The following is a 26,447-nucleotide window of genomic DNA, read 5'->3' on the forward strand; positions in this document are numbered from 1 at the left end:
TGATCATTTTTTTTATTCTGTGCATTGTTATAATTGGTGTTAGTTTATTGCTACATGTTTTCTCACATATACATTCATCCAGTATGCATACATTCAGTGACCAGCCAGACCAGCAATGCAACTGATTGCTGGGTATGTGGCCAACTACCCCCTTATCAGAAAACAAAGGGAGTTCTGCCGAAATAGATTCTAAAAAATTTCCGGGAAAACACCCATTGGATAACATGGCAAATCGCACCTCCGCACAAAACATGCTTTTTCCACCACTTCCACAGCTCAGATCCTTTTCAAATTTGGCATCACAGTAGTCCAGGCGATGCCCTACATCCTCACCAAAAAGCAACCGAATCCCTCCACTGGAACGGGTACGAATTTCCGCACAAAAACACGCCCCCCCGCAAACGCCAAACAACGCCAAAATCCCTCAACACCTTGTTATACAGCATGTTAAAACAAATACTGCCTTCTCAATACAAGATATTGTATTGACAACATACTCTGCACAAACCATGACCACATGGCGCTATTCACAAGCCATATTTACAAGAAACTCAACAAGGTATAATTATGACATGCTCTTCATAAACCATATTTACGAGGAGCTATTTACAAGGAACTTCACTCTCAGACGGACTTTCATCTTTCAAAACATCACGCCATACCTATTTCATTTGCGGTCAGACAGCCTATGTACATCTGCCCTTAGACTGGGGTGGGACTTGTTATATAGCAGACTGAAAAAACTTGGGAGCATTATACAGACTTCAACAAAGATTTGTTTTTCTTTGTTGGCCCCGTCCAAAATAGTATACTAATACGCAAGTTAACAAGAACCCTTGAAGCAGTAGTGAATGTGACTGCATCTGCCCTGGCGAACTTGTCCCAGGAGCAGTCTGCCATGATACTATCTCTGTCTGCAGTGTGGCCTGGCGATTTGCAGCCTGTGTGCAACTGCTTGCGTTCCCCATCCACATGTACAAAGGATAAAGATGAAGAAATTATTCTGTATGATCAACTATACGGTCTCATGAATATGGATGTATCCTAAAGGGTTATGTAGGAGACAAGGAGGGAATGAGGAAAAGATATTTTGATTGACCAAAATGTCCACTACATAACCCTATGTTACATACATGTGCATGTCACCCATGCATATTTCTCGTAGTGGCCTGAATCACTAGGCCTCTGCAAACATGTCCTGCAAGTCGAGTCATCAAAGTCTCCCAAACGTTAAGCTAAAATGAAGGCCCATGTATTTTGCATTTTGCATTGTGCACTTTTAAATAAATATCGTACTGAGCCCTTTTTTTGTGGTTGAGCCTGAAACCACTTTCTGAAATATTGTTTTCATGACTGAATGCTGCAGTCACGTCAGCAAGAAGCCTGCCAAGACAGTGTTATGAATAACAGTTATCTGTTTGCTGTACAGAGTGGCATCCCTGCCCGGTGAGGAAATGTAAACAGAACCCGTTCGCGACAGATAAGGCCTAGCTCTCTGTCTCAGCCCCCATGCAATGAACGGAGAATATATGCTTTTTCTTTATTTCTAGTGATGAACCTTTGCTTCAGATAAAACATCCCCTGACTCTAGACATCAGTTGTACCAGACGTGCTCAAGTCGCCCTGACACAAGAGATTTCTCTGCTAGGCCGAAAGTCAGCTCTCCTCCCATTTACACGTCATACTCAAGTTGCACAATTAGGGCAGAGTTCCAGCTGGTCATGCAAACTCCTCCAAGTACCCACCCACCTATGACACCTACCTATCACCTACCTATGACTCATCAAGTGTACACCCTCATGCACCCTCATACACGCCCACATGCTCTTATCTCCTTCTTTCTTGCTCTGCCTGGAGCGCTCCTCCCTATGTACAAGGAGTAAAATGTATATATTCTGTTCATTGTTATGAAATGTTAGAACTTCCCTTCCTGAACCTCAGAGGTGATGGAACTGATTCTCCCTTTGACTCGAGTTATTGGAATAAAGCCCATTTTAACTTGGACACCATGGATCCTGTCTCTCATTTGATGCATGATACTTTGTTAATGCCTAGAAATTCTGCCAGGGTAATATTTTATTTACCACAGTATGCTAGATTGCATTTGTAAAGATGCAACAGATAGCAGATGATATTAGGAATGGAGGCATCGAGCGGGTCGATAGCGTGCTCGGTACAGTAGATGACAAACCGCTTCCATTTTGCAGCATAGCAAGCTCTGGTAGTGGGCTTCCTTGCCTCCCGGATGATGTCCATGCATTCAGGGGGTAAATCAAGGTAGCCAAACTCTAAGACCTCAGGAGCGAGATCGCCAGATTGAGCTGCTGCGGATCCGGGTGCTGAATGTCGCCACGGTTCTGCGTCAAGAGTCGGGGTGTGAGGTGCAGTCTTTGATGCGGTACCACGGAGAGTTCGAGGAACGTGGTGTACCACGGTTGCCGCGCCCACGTTGGAGCAACTAGGATGAGCGTCAGCGAGTGTTGCTTGAGCTTTCTTGCCACCAGCGGAATGAGAGGCGCTGGGGGAAAAGCGTACGCAAATCTGCCTGACCAGTTCATCCATATCGCATTGCCCTGCGATAGAGGGTGAGGGAACCTGGCGGCAAAGCTTTGGCATTTTGCGTTTTCCTCCGTGGCAAACAGGTCTATCTCTGGATGATCCCACTGCTGGAAGTACGGGCGGAGTACTGATGGATGTAACTCCCACTCGTGCATCTGGTGGCTGTACCTGCTGAGCAGATCCGCCATCTGATTGTCCGTGCCCGGGAGGTGTTCCGCCATGAGGAAGATGTTCCTCTGAATGGCCCACTTCCACATGCTCTGAGCCAGATGAGACAACTGTGGAGAGTGAGTACCTCCCTGCTTTTGAATGTAGTACATGGCTGTCATGTTGTCCGTCCGGATCAACACTACTTTGTTGCACAGATGTACTTTGAAGGACTTGAGTGCCATGAAGATTGCCATCAGCTCCAAGTAGTTGATGTGCATCTTCCTTTGTTGTGCTGTCCATAGTCCCTGCACCGTATAGTGGAGCACATGAGCCCCCCATCCCAGGAGAGACGCGTCCGTTGTTAGTGTAATCTGTGGCACAGGCTCCTGGAACGGTCGACACTTGCAAAGGTTGTGTGGATTCCACCAATGCAGAAAGCTGTATGCCCGACCCGTCACCAACACTAGGTCGTTTAGTTGTCCTTGAGCCTGAGTCCACTGATGCGCTAAGCATTCTTGGAGCGGACGCATATGGAGTCTCGCGTGCGGGACTATGAAGATGCAGGAGGCCATCATGCCTATCAACTGCATGAACACTCTCGCTGGGAGTGAGTGCTGTGGTCTGAACTTTTGGATCAGCGCCTGGATGTTGTCGATCCTCGCTGGGTTTGGCTGAGCTGTGGCAGCCAGAGTATTGATTGTCGCGCCTGAATACTGCCGCACATGGGCTGGCTGAAGGTGTGACTTCGGGTAGTTGAGTGTAAATCCTAGACTGTGAAGGAGGTGAATGGTGTGGGACATGTCTGCGGCGCACTGCTGGGCTGACTTTGCCTGCACGAGCCAGTCGTCCAGATAAGGGTAGACATGTATACTCTGTCTCCGAAGGTGTGCCGCCACTGTCGCCAGACATTTTGTGAACACTCTGGGAGCAGTGGTCACTCCGAAGGGGAGTACCTTGTACTGGTAATGCCTGTTTTGGATGGTGAACCTGAGGTACTTTCTGTGGGAGGGGTGGAGTGGTATGTGAAAGTAAGCATCTTTGAGGTCCAAGGTTGCGAGGAAGTCTCCCTGTTGTAACAAGGGAAGAACCTGCTGCAGTGTCAACATGTGGAAGTGTTCTGAAAGAATGTACTTGTTTAAGGGGCGTAGGTCTAGAATCGGTCTGAGCGAGCCGTCCTTTTTTGGGATTAAGAAGTACAGGGAATAAACCCCTGTGCCTTCCTCCTCCACCGGCACGAGCTCTATTGCGCCTTTTTGCAGCATCACTAGAACCTCCTGCTGCAATAAGTGCAAGTGCTTTGCTGACATAGGACGGTGTTTTGGGGGCATGGGTGGTGGGGTGGATGTCAGTTCTAAACAATAGCCGAACTGGATATGTTTCCTGACCCACCTGTCTGTGGTGATGGACTTCCAGACGGGCAGGAACTGTTGGAGTCTCCCCCCGACAGGTGTTGGATGGTCGGGGGGCAGTGACAGGGAGTCACTGTTTGTTGGCGGCAGAGGAACGGGAACTGTTGTTGCCTCTGCCTCTACCCTTGGCACGGTTTCCTCTGTATCCACCTCTGCCCTGCTTGCTGTAGGAGGATTGCGCACCACTTTTATTGAATGGCGTCTGCTGCGACATGTGCCCTCTGTTAACACCTCGATTGCCTGAGCGACGAAAAGTGTTCCCTCTAAATTGTTGTGACTGGAGAGCTCCCATGGACTTGGCAGTCTCGGTATCTTTTTTGATCTTCGCTAGGGTGGTGTCAACCTCTGGGCCAAACAACCTGTCTGGATTAACGGGTTGGTTGAGGATAGTAGTTTGTATCTCTGGCTTGAATCCCGAGATGCGGAGCCATGCCTGACGTCTCAGCATCACACTAGTGTTGATCGCTCTCGCTGCTGTGTCCGCAACATCTAGCGCACACTTTATAGCAGCGTTGGAGATGAGCTTCCCCTCTTGAATAAGCATTTCAGCTCCCTCTTTCAACTGGTCTGGGAGGTGTTGTAACAGTTGCTCTAGGGTGTCGTAGTGCGCCCTATCGTATCTGGCCAACAGAGCTTGCGTGTTTGAGATGCGCCATATGTTGGTCGCCTGAGCTGCTACCCGCTTCCCAGATGCCTCCAGCACTTTTGACTTTGTCTGGGGGAGGAGCTTCACCCGTTGTTTGGGAGTTTGCCCTCTTGCGGGCATTAGAGACCACCAAAGAGTCCAAAGGCAACTGGCCCCGTATGTAAGTGGGGTCGCCAGGTGCCGGTCTGTATTTCTTCTCAATGCGTGGGTTTACCACCCGGGATCTTGTGGGTTCCTTGAAAATGTCTGCCGCATGCTTAAGGACCCCTTTCAACATTGGGAGAGTCTTTTCAGCAGTAGAGAAAGTGTCAAAAAGGAAGTCCACTTCCACGGGGTCAGCATGCATCTCCACCTTATGGTTCGCAGCTGCGCTTTCGATTAACGCATTAAATGCCGCAGAGTCCTCAGTGGGGGACGGCTTTACGTTATAGACCTGTGGATCCTGGACCGTCTGCTGGTCCCCTTGATCACCAGTATCCATCCATGATTCCTGCTGCTCATCAGGCTCTGTATGAGCAGGGAAGTTGTACTCCTCATCATGGTCCCCTCCATCCCCATCTGAGTATGTGGGTGAAGGTGTTGCACTCCGCCTATGCTGAGGAGGAATCTGCTCCACCAGAACTGGGGTGTCTGCTGCAGGCTTTTTACGTTTCAGAGGAATGGTAAAGGACTGCAAAGGTTGTGAAGTAATCTTCCTCTTGTATAGCGTGAGTTTGCCGGTGTCGGCATCGATGAAATGCTCCGACCGTTCTTCAACCAAAGGTTGTCGCGGTCCCAGCCGGTGGAGTGAACGTCGACACGGTGTCCTTGGGCACCGACCGCGGTGCAAAGGCCTTCGGCGCCACCTTAGGCGGCAACGTGTAGACGAGCGGTGCCGATGTGGTCTTCGGTGTGTCTGGTATCTTCGGTGCGGAAGGAGTCTTCGGTTCTGATGCCGAAGCCTTGTCCTTAAGGCGCTTGAGGGAGTCCGAGACCTGCTTCGTAAAGGAAGCTGACGGTTTCGTCGATCCGACTGATGTCCGTGGTCCGCCCCCTGGGGAAGACCCGAGCGTGGCTGACTTGTGTTTGTCCGGTCGAGGAGCACTCGTGACTGGTGCGCTTCGATCACTGTCCACTACCGTAGACGTCGATGCCGATGGCTTCGGATCGATCGGTTTTCCTTTAGGGGTCACGGCCCCAGACCTCGGCTCTGCGGCCTTCACCGACTTCGCGTCAACGGGCCCCTTGGTCTGTGGCGCAACAGACTTTCCCGATGCTGGCTCGGCAGTCTTCTTGGGCGTCTGCTTGTCTCCCTTGGTAGACTCCGACCCGATGCGCTTCTTCGAGCTTGGCTCCTTAACCACCTTCGGCACCTTAGCCTGGTCGGCAGCTTGCGCCTGTTTTGGGGCCCCCGAAGACGTCGGCACCGGAGCGGACGTCTTCGGTTTCGATGGCGTGTCGGCCATCTTTGTTTTCACCGGTACCGAGGGTTTCGGTTTCAGTAATGGCGGCTCCGCGGAGGTGTCCGTAGCCGAGCCGGAAGGCCGGGCCGTGGATCGAGGTGTAAGGTCGTGGGTAAGGCCGCGTGGCGATCCCGTGACCTGAGCCTTTGTAAGAGTACGAACGGGGCATAGCTCTTCCTCTGAGCTATCTTCCATGGCCCCATATGCTTCGTCGTCGCCCCCTACCTTCTCGACGATTTCTTCAATGTCGGGACTGTGGTCGTCAGCTCCGTCTTCGGACTCGACCTCCACCAGGGTAGGGGAAATCTGCAGGTGACGCACTTGCTCGTCTTCCGCGGGGTCGTCAAAGATGTCCACCGGTGCTGGAGCCGATCGCTGGGCCTCAAGGCGCGCCACGCGCCGAAGCTTGATCGTCTTTTTCGATCGAAATCTGGAACAGGCCATACAGTTGGCCTCGTCGTGGTCCGGCGACAGGCACTTGTTGCACACAGGATGGACGTCGATGTGTGGGTACTTGGATCCACACACGGGACATTTCTTGAATGGACTCCGCTACATGCCGTCGAAGTCTTGCTGCGTCGACTAGGCCCCGATCTACGAGCTGGAAGATAGACGGGACCGAACGCGAACAATAACGACGGTGCCAATAAGGCCTTTTGGCCTTGATAAAGTACTTTTACGATTCTGAACAGGAGACGTCGAAATCACATCCGAACCCAATGGCGGAAAAAAACAATCTGGGGATGGAGTCGATGCCCATGCGCACTGTAGTCCAGGGGAGGAGCCACCTATCTCGTGATACTTCGAAGACTCTTCCAGGACAACAATGTGCAATCATCCGGACCCAACACTAGGCGGCGATCTATGCTACAGATATGAATTTAGCAGCCCACATGCCTCAAACTAAATAGACCAGGCACTGGGTCCTGACTGACCCAGGAATCCCAAGGCAGTGGTTGTTCGCTTGCTAGTGACCAAACTTTTGACTATCCAGCGGCACAAGTCGTGCAGTTTTCTGAGGCACCGCAAGTGACTTCACATGTTGAATCGGATACGAAGCATGACAGTTTGTGACAATTATGAATGATCTGATCAGTAACACTTGGTAGTAGCAGAGTAGCGTGCTACCCGTCAACAACTGCTTCAGCACCTTGGTTGTTTTTTTCTTACTTTGTTTATTTACGTTTATAGCATTAAAAACATTAACAAAGCCAAAGAGTAGAGCTATTCGGCTTTTTTCATCTTATTTTGCCATGTTATGCATTCTGCCAGTGTGGACTGCGTTTTTAGTGATTTTTTTTCCTTCACTTTCAGCCATGCTGCACAGCAGCCTACTGCTGTACAACATGGTTAAACAAGCATTGGCATAGCCGATAGGTCTCGCCTTTGGGACCCTATAAGTATTTAGCCATGCAACACTAGATGTTGCACCAAGGATATCGTGCTGGATAACTAAACACTTAAGGTCCCAAAGGCGAGACCTATTGGCTATGCCAATGCTTGTTTAAAGTTGTTAGCCACTTTTTCCATTTAGGGCATTGGTAGAAAGCAGGCAAGCTGAAACATGCCTGGCGGTTTTCCAAACAGTGTGGATAAAACCGATTTTGGAAAAGGGAGGTGGTGATGGACAGAGTTTCTGAATGATGCAGAATACTCTTACCAAGTCAATAGATCATGGTTTTAATCCATCACCGTTTTTTAGCTCTATGCACCATCCCAGCTCAGAACCTGGCTATATGCAAATTAGTCTGTTCCTGTCCCAGTGCATGATGGGAACAGGGCAAACCAAACTACCAAGCCAATTCTTATACTGGGAAGGAAACAAGCTTCCGGGATGGACTGTTCCCATAAGGCACAGGGTCAGACTGATTTGCATATAGCCATGTCTGAACTGGGGTGGCTGAGTGAACTAAAGAATGGTGATGGATTAAACCCAGATCAGTTGACTGGGGGTGAGTGTTTGATTTGTTCAAGCGCTCCGTCCATCATCCCCTTTTGTATCGCTTTGTTCGCCCTAAGTGTGGCAGGGTATACTCAGACGTGAGTCCCTTGTTCACTTGGCCACTGGATTCAAGATAGCCTGGCTGATGAGGATTATGAATCCGAAACCGGTCCCAGGATGCTTGTTTCCGGCCCAGGGAAGACATGGCTTGGCAGTTCGGGCTGGACTGTTCCCATAAGGCACAGGGTCAGACTGATTTGCATATAGCCATGTCTGAACTGGGGTGGCTGAGTGAACTAAAGAATGGTGATGGATTAAACCCAGATCAGTTGACTGGGGGCGAGTGTTTGATTTGTTCAAGCGCTCCGTCCATCATCGCCTTTTGTATCGCTTGGTTTTCCAAACAGTGCACTACTAAAGCTTCAATTCAAATTTTGAAGGTGTTAGTGTTAAATGCATGTCCAGCAGTGGGGTTGACGAAGATGCTGGGTCGGAAGGTTACAGTTGGGATGGAATGGAGATTTAAAGCGATATTGGAAAATCTATAGCTCTTCTTTCATGACTGACCAGCTTTTTGCAGATAGTTGCTTTATATATTAAAGGATTGAATTCTCTGGCCAAACAAAACCCATGCACAACTTAGACTGATGTTCATAGCCCCAATATCATGTCCCTATAAAAGACCAAGGATGCTTAAAGTGTCCCAAATTTATCTCCAGATTGGCTTTGCTCTTTTTCATTATCTCACCAGTTCCTTCAATCCATGGTTGAAGGAATCCTTCTCAACTCCTCATTAGAGGTCTACTCATGTGACCTGGCTGTTGGAGGCCCCAAAGATGCTAACCATTTCATGCAAGTTATTCATGTTCACAGCATGCTTTATCGAAGAGCCAAATGACACCTACATTGTGACACCATCTTAAATCTTAATTAGGTGAAGCTGCACACCCTTTCATTATTGCTGGGATGTTTGTAAAGTCTCTTGAATCTTCAGCCTAACTCGCCATCAAGCTTTATTTTTAAATTTTTAGGGCTTGCGTTAGCCAACACCTTTTGAATTTACTAAAATTATCTGTTTATATGCACTACACTGACAGGGGCCCTCTTTATTCATTTTTTTTAGTGTCATTCAAATGTTTTGTCTGTTTTCTACAGCACACAGCATGGGCAATAGGTAAAGACCACCTCTGCCAATGACTAACTTTACTTTTTCACAAGTAGCACATCCAAACACAAAGTATTTCATTTGCGTGCTAAGGATAACTATCGCAATGTGTGCTTTTTTTGTATGAAAACTTGGTTTTTAGCCAAGGGGGGTTTTTATATTGGAAAGGGCCTTACAGCTTTCCCCAACACAAAAGTTGGACACAAAGGTTTAGAAAAACCACGACCTAAAAAAAAAAAACACGCACTGACAAAGCCAAAAGGCTGGCAGCAAATGCCAGCTTGTTCAAATCCTTTTTGCAAATGCTTGGCAGCTGCACACTGCTATTGGGCCACTTTTTTGCAACTCATTCCCAGCATACTTTATTTCTTAATTTACCAATCTAAGCATAGCCCAAAAAACATTGGAAGATGGTCACCACGTGAGGGCAGACGTGAACCGTCAAGTTAGCTTGCAATTATTTATATTTGTAGTTTCACAAGAAATATTCAAAGGGGTCTGCTGGTGCATCCACATGCATAGTGAACACGTGGTTGTATGAGCTGTGTAGTTAACACATCTAGAAACACTCTGGTACATTTGCAGGTGCACACATGGCTAACTTTGAATGTTTCTGGGCTTAAAATATGCCAAAGCAACCAAGCAAGCATTGGCAAAGCCAATAGATATGCACCTGTATACTAAAGGCAAGACCTATTTGCTTTACCAAAGCTTGTTCTTGCTTAGGATTGCCGCCAGGCTGTTCCAACTGAAGCTTGTCTTAACTAGCATGCTCTATCATGCTCTATCTGAAGATATGGATTTAACAGACAAGCTCTATCTGAAGATAACATCTTAAAGCACCAGAAAATCCTTATGCACCAGTGGTGTACATCCATACCGCGTGCCAGTCTTTACTAGATTTTGTCCAATTCCACCAACAAGCATTGGATTCATCCCAGTTTATTCTTTAGCTCCTCCATGAAAGGTTTCTTTGAAATTCTGTGTGTGTTTACATTTGTTTTACTGTTTAAGTAGATCTCAGTGTGAACCGAACAGAGGAGTTTGTTTTTACTCCAGCATGCACTTAATTTAGTACACAACTTTCATGGCAAAATCAAGTCGGGTACATGACCTAGATTTGTATTTAGTACTTTCTATACCACTCACTCACGGTATACTAGGCTGTTAATTACTTCAAACATAAAAGGTGGAATTTGCCTTCCAACGTCAAGTTTTCTACCTCTATCTGCGACTCAAACTCTTGTTCAACAAAGTGATTGGTGTGTTGGGATGCTCCCTATGCCTGTTCATCAGCTTTTTCTTAGGATTTTATCTGTCGGATTGCACACTAGTAACCCTTACACAGCCAATATTTCAAGAATGATTAAGCAGAATGAGCCTTAAAGTGATGAGGGAGATTTACTTCTTAATATGTCAGTTCAGAATTTGCACATACTAGTATCAATGTACAATATTCTCAATGTAGATTCTTTATTGATAATTCAATGTGTGTTAGTGGTGGAGGCACTTTTATTCAGTGGCTCAACTGCTTATGTTTACAATATGTAACAGTGGTTTTGCCGCTTTGGACGTATGGACACAAGCAGCCATTGGATGTTAACTCTATCCAATAGGTCTAAATCCACTCTAATGATGGGCCTAAAACAGAATCAAAAGTGACTATCATTTGTGGATTTTAAGTAGCAGATTCTTGTGTGCCTTTGAAGAAGAAAAAACAGTTCTCTTCGAATATCATTATACTGAAGGCTTACTATTTAGACAAGTTCTTGGTCAAGCTTCCTTTGTCAATATATTTGCATGTATGGTCAGGTGTTAACCACTCAAGAAGGATTAGTTACTTACCTGTAATCCTAGTTCTCTTCCAGGGGTATACTCATTAAAGTCATAAGCACTGAATTATCTCCGCCCATGAGCGGGAACCCGGAACACATAACAATATACATATATATGTGTAAATATATCAAAAAGTACATTGTACTAAAATAATTATACACATATACATGTATAACAACCATAATATGCAGCCTAACATATACACATAGGCTAATAAAGCCAACCTTACACACGTTCTGAAGCATGAAAATATGCTAAATATAAATGCAATAAACAGGCATGAGCCCAAAATGCATTTCATAACCATGAAAAACTTTTATTTTCATCAAAGAACCTGTTGTAAACAGTTATTAGCCTAAAAGGCTGCATATGAAAAATTGTCTGTGTACAGAAAATCAGACTGGCACCCTGCCTTTAAGGCCCCAGAGAATCTGCACACTTTGCCTTTAAGGCCTCTAGGAGAACTCTGTTCCCATCATGCACCACAGGTGACAGTTAGGTCAGTTCTTTTGTACGGTACAGTAAACTTTTAGCAGGAATCTGCACTTAAAAACTTCATAATACATATTGAGAAAACTTCAATGCTACTGCTCGCCCGGGGAGGCGGGAGGGTGCTTATGACTTTAATGAGTATACCCCTGGAAGAGAACTAGGATTACAGGTAAGTAACTAATCCTTCTCTTCCAGGGGATACTTATTAATAGTCATAAGCACTGAATAGAGTAGCAAGCTCATACCCACTAGAAGCGGGCGAACAGATAAATGCATAGATGCACTTTTAACAACACAGTGTTTAACTAGAAACAGCAAACAAATTTCTGAGTGATGCTTGTCCCACTTGTGCATCAACCTGCGCATCAGAATCCAAGCAGTAATGACGTGTAAACGTATGCACTGAACGCCAAGTAGCTGCTTTACATATCTCTGACATAGCCACATTCCTAAGGAGAGCTGTGGTAGCAGCTTTCCCTCTCGTAGAATGAGCCCTAGGTCTACCTGATAAAGACTTGTGGGCTAGCTGATAAGCCAGTAAGATACATGACACTATCCATCTAGAAATGGATCTCTTGGATGCTGCCAAACCAGTATTCGTAGGACCATAGTTCACAAACAAACGGTCCGTGTGTCTCAACGACTGTTTTATCTAAGTAAAATTTCAAAACCCTCTTTAGATCCAATGAATGCAAAGTCCGCTCAGCCGGACTCGAAGGGTTTGGAAAGAAAGTAGGCAATGTTATGGATTGGTTCACATGAAAATCCGACACCATCTTTGGCAGAAAAGCAGAATGAGTCCTAAGCACCACTCTGTTTCCATGAAAAACTGTGTATGGTTCCTTGCAACACAGAGCCTGAATCTCACTCACTCTACGAACAGAAGTGATGGCTACCAGGAATGCTACCTTCCAAGATAAGTGTTGCAAAGAAGCTTTATGTATGGGCTCAAATGGTGGACCCATCAACTTAGTCAATACCACATTAAGCTCCCAAGGTGGAGAAGGAGACCTGACTGGAGGGAAAACCTTCCTTAACCCTTCTAGAAAATCCTTCACCACAGGCATCCGAAAAAACGATATCTGTGTAGGCGATTTTCTATAAGCCGTTATTGCAGCAAGATGGACCTTGATAGAACTAAACTGCAAACCAGACTCAGCAAGGTAAAGAAGATAAGGCAAGATCACCTGTTCTTGACCATGAATAGGATCAAGACCTTTACTCTGACACCAGAGGTAAAAGCGTTTCCACTTAAATCCGTAGGATTGTCTTGTAGAAGGCCGCTTTGCCTCCTTAAGAATGTTCAAACACTCCGGATTCAGCTGTAAATGTCCGTACTGGATGACTTCAGGAGCCATGCTGCCAAGCGCAGGGAGGGCAGATTGGGGTGAAACACTCGCCCCTGCTGCTTGGACAGAAGATCCGGGCGACAAGGCAATCTCCTGTGTGGCCTGATGGACAACTGGAGGAGATCTGGGAACCACCACTGGCGTGGCCACTCCGGGCAAATCAGTATCATTCTGGAGTTGGTCTTGTACATCCGGTTGATCACTGCTGGTATCAACGGTGTCGGTGGAAAGGCGTACAGCAAATTTTGACACCAGTCTATCAAAAGGGCATTCCCTTGAGACCCTTTCTGGGAAAACCTGGACGCGAAGACGGGGCATTTTGTGTTTGCCGCGTCTGCGAACAGATCGATGTCTGGTGTTCCCCAAGCCTGGAAAATGCTGTGCGCGACGTCTCCGCTGAGAACCCAGTCGTGCGCTTCGACGAAGTCTCGGCTGAGGCCGTCCGCCTCTGAGTTGCGACTTCCTGGTAGGTGAACTGCTGTTATGGACAGGTCCCTTGCAAGTAACCAATGCCAGATGGTCTGGGCTTCTATGGACAGAGTCCTGGATCTGGTACCCCCCTGCTTGTTTAGATAATACATTGTTGTGGTATTGACTGTTTGTACCAGAAGGGACCGAGTCTGTAGAGATGGAGCCAGAGACTTGAGAGCAAGATGGACCGCTCCGAGTTCGAGTAGATTGATGTGATATCCTTTCTCGAAGTCTGACGTTAGCCCTTGTACCTGAAGAGGGCCCATATGTGCCCCCCAACCAAGGAGAGAGGCATCTGTGATGAGAGTCTGCGTTGGTGGGTCCTGATGAAAAGGAACTTCCTTCATCAAGTGTGCCTTCTTCATCCACCACCGAATGGAATCTCTTGCCGACTGTTGGAGATGAATTCGATCCTCCCAGCGTCCCGTACTCTGTTTCCACTGATCTTCCAGACACTGCTGCAGAGGATGCATCTTCAAACGTGCGTTTGGCACGATGAATATGCATGATGCCATGGACCCCAAGAGAGAGGATACTTGCCGAACTGTCGGACGAGCATACTGGAGGAGAAGCACGCACTTCGCCTTGATAGATGACCATCTCTCCTCCGAAGGACACACGTTTTCGTTTTCTGTGTCCAGCTGCGCACCCAGGTAGTGGATTTTCTGGGTGGGATTCATTATGGACTTCTTGTAGTTGACTTGCAGACCCAACTTGCACATGAGTTGGAGGCATATCGATAGATGTTCTTCTAGTAGCGATGGGGATGAACTCTTCAGAAGCCAGTCGTCTAAGTACGGATATATGAAAATCCGTCTCTTTCGAAGACAAGCTGCCACTACCGCCATACATTTTGAAAATGTTCTGGGAGCTGATCTCAGGCCAAAAGGGAGTACTGAGTACTGGTAATGATGAACCCCTACTTGGAACCTGAGGAACTTGCGATGCTTTCTGGATACCGGAATATGAAAGTACGCATCTTTCAGATCGATGGAGCACATCCAATCCCCTTGGTGTAATTGAGGGACAATCTGATGAAGAGCCAGCATTCGAAATTTCTCCTTCCGAATGAATTTGTTCAATACTCTCAGATCCAGAATGGGTCTGAACTCCGTAGCTGGACCTTTTTTCTGTACGAGAAAAAAATCGAGAGTACAGGCCTTGACCTCTCTGTTGAGATGGTACTGGTTCTATGGCGTTCTTCTTCAGAAGAACGTTCGCTTCCTGCTGCAAGCGCCTTATATTCCACTGAACCATCCTTAAGGGGCGAATGACAGGAGGGGGCTTCTTGAATCTCAAAAGGTACCCGCTCTGAATAATACTCAGCACCCATCTGTCCTTTTGCTTTTGAGGCTGCTTGGTAGCAGAGGATTGCTGCCTGTTTCCATTGCCTCTGCCTCGCCCAGGTCGTCGCTGTTGAAATTGCGACCTCTGCTGATTCTGGCCTTGATTTTGCGAGGACCAATTCGACTGTTGGCCCCTCTGCTGAAAAGATCTTTTGTCAAAGGGACGAAAATTACCCCGTCGTCGAAATTCTTTTTTCTTTTCAAGACCGACAGCTTTCAGGGTGTCCAACTCCACTTTCATTTTAGACATTTCGTCGTCAGCGTGAGAGCCAAATAGAGTCGAACCATTGAAAGGTAAATTCACCATCTTTCTCTGCGCCTCTGGCTTAAGTCCCGTAAGGCGAAGCCAAGCCGTACGTCTAGCACAAACACCATGTGCATAACCATGAGCTGACAGATCCGCCGCATCAGCAGCCGCACTAATACTCTGGTTCGCCACCAATCCTCCTTCTACTATTTCCAGGAAGTCTTTCTGATTCTCCTTAGGGAGTTTATCTGCAAAACGAGTCACTGAGTCCCAAAGCAGACAATCATAGCGACCCAATAAGGCTGACGCACTGGCCACTCTCATGACCGAACCTGAGGTGTTGCACATTCTTCTCCCCAAGGAATCCATACTCTTACTATCCTTTTCAGGTGGAGCAGAAGAGGTAGATGCCGCAGAATGTGCTTTTCTGACTGCCGCCACAATAAGTGAATCCGGAGGAGGGTCAGAACGCAAAAATAAAGGATCCTCTGCTGGAGCCCTGTACTTCTTAGCAATCCTAGAAGGACCAGAACCCACCGTGGCCGGAGTTAAGAAAGTTCTCATTGCTGGTTCTATTAATCCGGGCACTAACGGTAGAAGAGGTCTACCAGTCGTCTTGTGATGTAGGGTTTCAAAGATGACTGACGTTGCTATTTGAGGAACTGCCATCTTGACCTTGAACTTATTCGCCCACGACACAACACATCATTAAATGTGCCCAAATCATCCACTGGAGACACTCTGGAAGGGGGAGTAGATGAGATTGTGGGAGAATAGTCTCTATAGGAAGATCTTAAAGAAGACTTCGAAGACGTAGAAGATGAGGAAGGAGACCTACTCCGCCTCGGAGGAGTTGCCGATCGCTGCCTCATTCGTTCCCGTGAACGTGATTTCTCTCTCACTAAGGACCTAGAGCGTGATCTTCTATGCAGCTCCGTCTGAGGGACCGGAGCCCTCATCCCCATCAGTCCTGCATCTGGACGCATTTTCCAATGTCTCAGGCTTTCCAGCCACCTCGGTGACAAGTTAATAGGCCGCCCTACACGCTCAGGTGAAGCCTCAGGTGACACCTGCACAATATTCAGTCCAGTTGAAGACTTGGAGGCTCTGGAAACTACACTGTGCTCAGAAAACAATGAGCCAGATGGAGTCCGTTGTCTGGGCACCAATTGTCTATCATCCGACACCTGTCCTCAGGTTGAGCCCGAATGAGCCACCACAGAAGAGTCCTGGTGCACTACCTCTTGTCCCACCGCAGACCTGTCGTCTTGCTGGTCACGTGGAGAAGACAAATGTTCTGGACTAATGTCTGACCTCAACAAAGACCTAATTGAGGTCCGAGAGGCCGGTCTGGATAGTCTCGACGCCGACCCATGTTCGGGTGGGGGAGACCTAGACACTCCATGCTTCGAGCCCGAAGCAGACTTCGACATCGACCTATGTCGCGATGGAGACCTTGATCTTCTCTTTTTAGGTCTCGACGTCGACTCCTTCGACGTCGTCCTTTCTCTCGACGTCGACCTCTTCTTCAAAGACATCGTAAGTCTCTCTCTCGACCTCGGTCTCTCCTTCGACGTCGACACTTTCCTCGACGTCGACACACCATCCTTCGACGTCGACACACCATCCTTCGACGTCGACACCTTCGTCGTCGGACGCCTCTCTTCTCTCGACGTCGACTTCTCACGAGCCTTCGACGTCGGACATGGCACCCCCGACGTCGTCTTTACAGCAATCGACACCAGATGTCTCGACGTCGAAAAAGATTTCGACGGCGACCTCGACGCTGAACCTTGCCTCGCCGGCGAAGTCCTCGACGTCGACAGAGCCCTCTTCGACGTCGACAATGTCTTTTTTGACGGCGACGCTCCCTGGAGTCGAGTTTTCTTAGATCTACCTTCTGGAGACGCTGATCTTCGACGTTTAGGATGAGAAGATGGCTTGGAAGAGGAGAATAAGCCCTTGGAACTCTTCTCACCACGGTTTTCTCTCTCCAGGAGGCCGAGCAACCTCATTTTCTCCCTTTCTCTTAAAGTTTTACTAGAAAGGTTGAGGCAGTGGTAACAATCCTCCACCTTATGAGAAGCTGGAAGACACACCACACAAACAGAGTGTGGATCCGTTTTTGACATCTTCCCACAGGAAGGACATTTGTAAAATAAAGGTGGCATTCTGACTAAAAAATACCAACAGTTAGTCAAAACAAGATAGAAAACACCACCAAAATATTCTTTTGTCAAAAAAAGGTAAGAAAAAACCAACTTCTGACAGAAAATACTACAAATGAGCAGAGCTCAAGTTCCAGGTTCCTCACAGAACAAGCCGGAAAAAAGAACTAACCTAACTGTCACCTGTGGTGCATGATGGGAACAGAGTTCTCCTAGAGGCCTTAAAGGCAAAGTGTGCAGATTCTCTGGGGCCTTAAAGGCAGGGTGCCAGTCTGATTTTCTGTACACAGACAATTTTTCATATGCAGCCTTTTAGGCTAATAACTGTTTACAACAGGTTCTTTGATGAAAATAAAAGTTTTTCATGGTTATGAAATGCATTTTGGGCTCATGCCTGTTTATTGCATTTATATTTAGCATATTTTCATGCTTCAGAACGTGTGTAAGGTTGGCTTTATTAGCCTATGTGTATATGTTAGGCTGCATATTATGGTTGTTATACATGTATATGTGTATAATTATTTTAGTACAATGTACTTTTTGATATATTTACACATATATATGTATATTGTTATGTGTTCCGGGTTCCCGCTCATGGGCGGAGATAATTCAGTGCTTATGACTATTAATGAGTATCCCCTGGAAGAGAATGATGAACTGCTCCAAGTTATGTCTGGATGAAGATCAGCTATTGAGGTGTTCTTCAAGAACTATTTATTTTCTCATCTTTAATTCATCTTTGGTTATTTTGCGGACGCTTACATTTGTGTTTTAAATGGTGTGATTTATTCTAAATGTTGATTGCGCTATTTTAGGAGACCTGATTTTTTTCCTCTTATCCTTTCTTCGTTGAGCAGGCAAGATTGGTAAAATTATCTGATCAATAATATAATGTGTTATTGGCGATGAACACAACCTCTCCACTAGAGGGCCAGAGAGAAGGAAACTTTCAGTCTAGCTGACTCTTCATGGTGATGTCAGGGAAGTTGCACACAATTATGCTGAGCAGAAAACAGAAAGCCATGGCATGGGATTGCTGTAAAGTTAATACATAGAGAAAGATGATAAACAACTCCTAGAAAAGAGAATTGGAGTCAACAAGTCTCCTGGAAACAGATCTAATTACGCTCAACTACACATACAAAATGCCAATATAGAACACTCCTTCAACCAGGACTGCATCAAAGCTTTGAAAATAATTTACCTCTCCTTCTGCTGTTGCTCCTGAAGCCATCTTGCTAACGTTGAATGCAACCCGCTTGGTTTGCGTGCTGTACACCCGCATAACCCTAGGCAATAAAAAGAGTAAAGTTAGTCAAGAAGAACTAGAATACAAGACATCAGACCATACTTATCAAAGGGTAATTTATGGAGTATGGAGCACTGAGAAGGGAAACAATAGCTGCACGTAAAGAATTGTCAATGGCAAATAGCATGCTGCTGGAAATCTCAGATAGCACCCAATCTGGAGGGTTGTCGAAAGGAGGTTTGGCATTGGGGCTCGGCTGAAAGTTATGCAATGCGCAGGTAAGTATTTCATGCGTTGCATAAATACCCCATAGCCATAGATTGGGATACATCATTGGAACACTTTAAAGCCCAGGCAGAGGTAGCCATCTGACTAAGTCATAATTACCTCTGCACGCCTATTTCCCCCCACTTCTGTACCTCCCACTTGTCATTTCTTAATAGTGCAGACTCGATGTCCCCTAATATTCTGTACATGATCCTCTACCGCTCACTTACTATATTCTAGGTTAGTGATTTAATAGATGTGGGCCCATTGCAATGGTTTTACGTTTTGGGGTGAGGGTGGGTATTCTGTGGTTGTTTAATAATTGTATAATTTGGTTCCTTTCTTTCTCTGTTGCTTTGTAGGATATACTATTGTGGTTGCAAGTTACTTCACTGACGTCGAACATGCCACAAGCCTATATATGTATGTATATTGTTTGCTGATATATTCTTCTTCATATATCACCTGATACTGTGCCAAAAAAAAGCTATAAAATAGGTTAAAAAAAAAACTTGTTGGATAGAAACATCTTATCCGTGACTCTGGAGACCATGCCAAATTACCTAAAGTTCATCATAGCAAGCTGGGATGGTGACAACAGTATCGGAGGAGGTTTAGCCATCATCCACAAGTCCACCCTCAAGGTCTACACCCATGCAGACGACACCCTCAACACCGCCGAAAACCTGCACTTCCAGATCCACACAGACCCCAGCACCACACTCAGAGGAACACTTGTCTACAGACTCCCCGGACCCCTTGCCCAGTTCAGCGACTCCACCGCCGACCTTGCCAGCACCCACACACTCGCCTCCACGGACTACATTATCCTCGGAGACCTGAATTACCACCTCGAGAACAACAACGACGCCAACTCCGCAACCCTGATCGACAACCTCGGCCTCAGACAGCTCGTCAACGAACCCACCCACGCCGCCGGTCACACACTCAACCCGTCTTCACCACTAGCACCCACGCCGCCTTCAACCGCACCACCGAACTCCACTCGACCAACCACCGATGCATCCATTTCACCTTCAAGAAACCAACCACGCACCACCGCACCCAACAGCTGCCTCACCGCTGCTGGAGCAAAGTCACCAAAGATCAACTGACCTCCACCCTCGCCCAGAACCCACCCTCCGACCCCACCAACCCAGACACCGCCACCCACAACCTCAGACAGTGGATCGACGGCTGCGCCAACACCCTCGCCCCGCTCAAGAAACCCACCTGGTTCACCGAATAGCTCCAGACCTCCAAACGTACATGCCGGAAACTGGAGAAGAAATGGCTCCACGATCGTACACCGGACAGACACGCAGCCCACAAGGACGCCACCCGCAGACATCACCAACTCATCAGAGCAGCCAAGAGGTCTTCCTTCAAAGCCCGCCTGGACAACAACACACACGACAGCAAATAACTTTTCAACATAGTGAAGGAACTCTCCAACCCCAGCGCTATCAACAACGACATCCCGCCCTCACAAGATCTGTGCGACTCACTGGCCACCTTCTTCCACCGCAAGATTACTGACATCCACGACAGCTTCAGTACCATGACCGCCCAGACTACGGCAGACTCCACCCCCCCTCCCCACGCAAACACTACCTGGACCAACCACCTGACCTTGCGTGTCTCAACGATAATGCACGCAAGGTCATGAACTCCTTCCACTCAGGATCCCAGTCAGACCCCTGCCCACACCACGTATTCAACAAAGCTGATGCATCCATCCCACCCCAACTACGGAAGGTCATCAACATCTCCTTCAAGACAGCGACATTCCCGGAAAGCTGGAAGCACGCCGAAATCAACGCCCTCCTCAAAAAGCCCAAGGCGGACCCCAAGGACCTCAAGAACTTCCGGGCCATCTCTCTGCTCCCTTTCCCAGTGAAGGTCATCGAGAAAACCGTCAACATGCAACTGACCCGCCACCTCGAAGACAACAACATCTTACACCCCGCCCAGTCCGGATTCAGACGACACCACAGCACCGACACAGCCCTCATCGCTGCCACAGACTACATCCGATGCCAACTAGACAACAGCGAAACATCAGCACTCATTCTCTTGGACCTATCAGCCGCCTTCGACACGTTCTGCCACCGCACACTAAAGAAAGGCCTCCAAGAAGTCGGAATCCAGGAGAAGGCCCTGGACCTTACCGCGTCCTTCCTCACCGCAGAACCCAGAGTCCGCCTCCCACCTTTCCGATCCAAAGCCACCGACACCAGCTGCGGCGTACCCCAGGGCACAACACTCACCCCGACCCTATTCAACGTCTACATGGCCCACTCCCCGCACAAGTAGCCCGCCAGCAACGACCTGAACATCATCTCCTATGCCGACGACACCCAGCTCATCCTCTCCCTCACCAAGGACCCGCACACCACCAAGACCAACCTCCACAAGGGAATGAAGGCTGTTGCCGAATGGATGAGGAGCAGCCGCCTGAAACTGAACTCTGACAAGACGGAGGTCCTCATCCTCGGCCCCACCCCCTCTGGGACGACTCCTGGTGGCCGACCACACTGGGAACAGCACAGACACCCACGGACCACGCACACAACCTAGGATTCATCCTCAACTCCTCCCTCTCCATGTCGAAGAAGGTCAACGCCTTCTCCTCCTCCTGCTACAACACCCTCGGCATGCTCCGCAGGATTTACAAGTGGATCCCGACCGAAACTAGAAGACCGGTGACCCAAGCCCTCGTCAGCAGCAGGCTGGACTATGGCAATGCACTCTACGCAGGAATCCCGGCCAAACACCTATAACGACTACAATGCATCCAAAACGCCTCAACCAGACTAATCCTCAATATCCCTCGCCGCAGCCACATCACCCCCACCTGAGAGACCTGCACTGGCTCCCCGTCAACAAGAGGATCACTTTCAAGCTCCTCACCCACTCACACAAAGCACTCCACAACACCGGACCAGTCCACCTGAACAGCAGACTCCGCTTCTACACCCCCACCCGCCAGCTCCGCTCCGCCAGTCTCGCCCTCGCCGCCGTCCCCCGCATCTAACGAGCAACCTCCGGGGGCAGGTCCTTCTCCTTCCTCGCCGCCAAGACCTGGACACCCTCCCTACCCACCTGTGGCAGACCCAGGACATGCTCACCTTCAGAAGACTCCTCGAGACAAGGCTCTTCGACCAGTAGCAGCACCCCCTCCCCTCAGCGCCTTGAGACCCACACGGGTGAGTAGTGCGCTTTAAAAGTGATTGATTGATTGCACAACACAACACACAACACATTTTTCATCACTCTGGTCACTATCCTCTGTCCATACCTGCTTTCCTGGTTTTACTGCTTGAAGACACGCATGCACTGCCTCTGGAGGCATGGTATCCTACCTGGTTGCTGCAATAATAGAGAACGCATATCCACCATAAGTTTTGAAATTTTAAAGGGTTTTAAGAAGAAATTAACCTTTAGATCTCAGCGGCTGCTTAGGATATACCAGTTGAAATCATGGCACAATTGCAAAAGAGTGAGGGTGTAAATTGCTCAATGGACAAGTTAGACAGATTGTGGAATTCAACACTCCTTCACACTGACCCAACACTAAAGGTGGCAGCATAGAACTAAAGGTTCTGGATCAAAGTCTGGGAGGTCAAGATACACTGAGTTGCAGTAACCCAGACAGACTGAAAAGGACGCATAAATAATTAACATCTTATGAGAGAACAAAATATTCTTCAGTGTCCATGGTTGAATAAAACTTTTTATTTTACTGCCTTTACCTGCTTTGCCATGGTCAGAGTGGGGAACATTTAAAAATGTTAATACCCATGTTTTTTGTGCATGTAAAAGGGGAAGATTTAGGTCCCAAGGAAGGAGACCAAGTGAGGAACCTTCCAGGGAGGGGAGGATCTGATGGGGCAAAAAGTTAATTTCAGATGGTTAAAGCTCATCCAACTCCCACTTTGGACAGAATCAAATAATTGAGTTATGTCAACATTTGCATCACCAGCGTTTTTAGAGTAATCTGAGCGTCATTGAGGAAGGCGTCAAAGCCGCAAGTTTGAATCAGGTGAGCCAACTAAGTTCTATATATGTTGAAGAGAAAAACTGATCAAATGGGTCCTTGTTGGACCCTACAGCTCAATGTTTTTACAGAGGAGGCAAAAGAAGCAAGTAATAGTTGCAATTTTCTGTTAGCAAGAGCTGCTGATCCATAATGGAACCATAACCATGACGCCCAGTTCTTCAAATCTTTTTGTTACAGAAGTTGGTGATTCACTGTATCAAAGGCCACAGAAGGTCTAATAAAAATCAGTGCAGTGGTGAACATTGTCCAGTCTGGGCGCAAACCCATTGCAGGTTGATGTAGCAGTTGATTTACTGTTACAAACTCTTCCAATTGAAGAAAGGTGGATCGCTCTAGCAGTTCACGCAAATAGGGAAGTTGCTAATTTGGCCAATAGTTGGCAGTGTGTCAGGATCCAAAAAAGGTGTGACATAAGCAAGCTTCATACTTCTAGGAATATATACTTTTTAGGTCGAGCCTAGCGTTGCAGCGCATGCGCTTCGCTCTGCGAAACATGCGGAATTCAGGATGGTGTGAAAACTCTGTGGAAGCTCCGCTCATCTTTTTCATTGGCTTTTGTGTTAAATGCTGCCTTTCGATTGGTTTGAGGCTTTTTAGTCCCTCCTCATGACGACCATGTCGTCATTTGTATCCTTTCATGGATACTGGCCCATTTACTTCCAACACTATTTTCTTCCCCTGTTTCTCCCCTCCTCCCCCGCAGTCCGTGACTTTTCGCATTCCCCGCACTCTCGTTCGTGCCTTCTTTCCCACCCGCACTTCCGTTTCCAATGCAATAGGTTTCGCGTAAATGCAAGTCCTATTGCACTACCAATGCTGGTTTTCGTTCCTCCCTCTACTTGCAGCTCGCTATCCTTCCCTCTGCTATCTCAGGCTCCCCTGGTTCCATTCCGTCCTCTCCTTCCCTCACCCTTTGGAATCTTATTTCGTGGTGTCTGTTACAGTGGAGCTTTCATCTGGTGTCAAGAGGCAGAGGTGCCTTGATGCTGCAATGTTCACGTCTATGCAGTCAAGTATTTTTATTTTGGCAATGCTATATTTAATTGAAGTTGATGAGCAATGTAACGTTTGCCTTGCCTTGGTTGGAATTCTGTTGTGTGTGAACTCAAATGTGTTTACTCCGAATGTTTCGCTTTAAGTATCCTGCGATTCCCCCGCACACCTCCGTCAGCTACAGGCACTCTGCCTGTCTGTTCTGCATAAATATGCAGTAGCAGTTTTAAAGGTAGCTCTTAAATGCAGCATAGGCTGCCTACTTGTTCCATTTCCTTGATTTTCAGTCAACAACCATTAGTATTCTGGGACTTATAATTTAGTTTTTCTCAATGCAAAAAGCAGGCTTGAGGAAGGTGAAATTAGTGAGATGCAGCCCATGGGCACCGACGTGTAGGAAACACAAACAGTGACAACTAGGGCCCGGTGTCATATTTAACCGGGCATCAAGATAACAGAAGCTCATAACAACAAATGTGTTTCCACAGGTTATTAAAAGCAAAACATAACTTGAAAAAGTGACAAACTCAGCAGTTTTTATTTTCAGCCAAAATAGAGCACTTCTCTGATCTTCCAATTCCTGGACAAAAAACAGTGATATGGGGCTTTTCCCAGCGTGCCAGTGCGCTCGTCTTGCTTGAGTAACACATGTGATTTGTTGATTTCCCCCCCAACCTTTGGTCCTGGGTTGATTATTTCAGTAACACAAGTGAAACCAAGTGAGAAGAAAACGGACTCTCTTCGCTTGATCAAGTGGAGATTTTTGCAAAGTTATCTTCCTGAACACATTTTTCTCTGTTATTGATAAAAGGTAGTTTGTTTTTACTTGAGTGTCTACCCAATTGTTTAATGTTTTGTTTGTACTTTAATTGTGCCAAGTGAACTCGCCTAAATTTAACAAAATATCCAGACAACCAAATTGTTGCTGTGTAACTGCAACCAGGATGTTCTTACCTCTGTCGTTGGCAAAATTACAGCAAATTCATTGTGATAGATGTTCTTCAAGTCCACTAGTCCTGTTTTTTTTTTTAATATTATGTCTCGCTTAGGCGCCTACTTGAGGCAGACAGGCCGGAACTCTGCTTCTTTACAGAAACCTGGCTCCACAGCATGGCGGCCTCAGACGTAGCGGCTGCTTTTCCTTCCGAATATTTTGTCACAAGGCTGGAAGGGTGGGGAAAAGGGGAGGTGGCTTAGCAATTGCTGCCAGATCCCCCATTAAGATCAAGGTACTAGAATCTCTGTCTTGTCCTGTGAGAAGTTGGCCTGATGTGCAGTGTTCACTATTCTAGTGATCACTATATATCAGTCCAAACAACCCTTATTGATGATTGGTTGTAAGCCAACCTTATAGACCAGCTATCCTAGTAGCATGGATACGAGCAGTCTAAGGCTAAGACTCTAGAGGGCGTGTTAAGCCAGCTGTTTTACCATCACATTACCCCTTGAACACCCAGTGAAAGGACACCACACAAGTGTTATGAAAATAAACAGTGTATTTATTAGAATCACAACAACCCTGTACTCTTTATGAGGACAGGGTGCTAGGCACACAACAAAACTCTTACGAAAATACTTAAGTTAGCACGTTATACACAAATGCCCGAGGGGCACGAAAAACCATATACTTTAAAAGTGGAATGCGAATTACTAGCAGGTAAGTAACAGTTCTAATAGGCTTTGGAATCGCTAGGACTGGACTAGGGAATCGTTAGATTACTACTAGGAGACCCAGGGGACTCGGGTGCAGAGTGTGCACTCTCACGCGGGATGCGGGACAAAGTCTATGGAGGCTAGTAAAGGCAAAGTTAGTGTTCACGGGCGAACCCGACCTGGTGGGAAGAAAACGACAGTGGATCCTGACCCTTGGATAGTGAGGCTATGCTGGGACACCGGAGTGCCGAAGTTACCTAGCCCAGGGGCTGCATAGGTCTGAAAAGACGTCGGGGATCTCGTTGCCGGACCAGGAGCCTGGAAGGAAGAAGTTGCTGGCAGGCGACCAGTGAAGAAAAGTTCGATGGATCCAAGCCTGGATCAAGGAAGAAGAAAACCTGAAAGCAGAGGGGACCAAGTTCTTGAATCACTAGCCAGTGATTAAGTGGGCACCAGGATGGCACCGGGCGAAGTCACCTCGACTAGGTGAGTGGGCGACGCTGGCTCTGCAGATCTCACGGACCAGGAGGCGTTGTCGGCGACCAGGATGGAGGTGCGAGCTGTCCCACGAAGGTTCTTGCTGTCGACGTCGCTGGACCCAGGATTGGGCAACAAGTCTTGGCAAATGCAAGGCCCACGCGGTGGACCTAAAATGGCGTCTTGGGCGGACCAGGAGGGTCCAGGGTACTTCTCCGATGGAGGGAAGCAAGGGCCAGTCTGGAGCAACCAGACCAGCAGCAGAAATGTCGTCGGGCGTCGTCAGGAAGGCCACAAGCCAGCGGGCTAGTAGCCAAACAACGCGGTGAGCAGCAAAAAGCAGAAGGGCCCCACGCAGATCGTGGAGATGCTGGGGGGCTGCACTTCGGTGCTGGAGCCGCTCAGGGTGGGGGCTTCTCGGACCCCAAAGCACTCACCAGGAATTCACTCGGCGGGCTTGCTGGAAAGAAGTCGTGCAGTCTTGAAGATGGCCGGTCCCTCGAGGTCTCGTCACACCCACGAA

The 26,447-nt window shown here is 47.6% G+C and overlaps 1 protein-coding gene across 2 annotated transcripts in view; it reads right to left on the bottom strand.

Moving 5' to 3' along the window:
- Positions 1-26,447, bottom strand: part of CHAF1B (chromatin assembly factor 1 subunit B) — a 322,331-nt gene that overhangs the window by 103,290 nt on the left and 192,594 nt on the right. For both annotated transcript variants that reach the window (XM_078656876.1, XM_078656877.1), the window contains exon 7: positions 18,427-18,511. In XM_078656876.1, the coding sequence (XP_078513002.1) occupies positions 18,427-18,511 (85 nt within the window). The remainder of the gene's footprint in view (positions 1-18,426; positions 18,512-26,447) is intronic.

This window comes from Lissotriton helveticus, chromosome 8, assembly GCF_964261635.1.
Source record: "Lissotriton helveticus chromosome 8, aLisHel1.1, whole genome shotgun sequence".
NCBI classification, from domain to species: domain Eukaryota; kingdom Metazoa; phylum Chordata; class Amphibia; order Caudata; family Salamandridae; genus Lissotriton; species Lissotriton helveticus.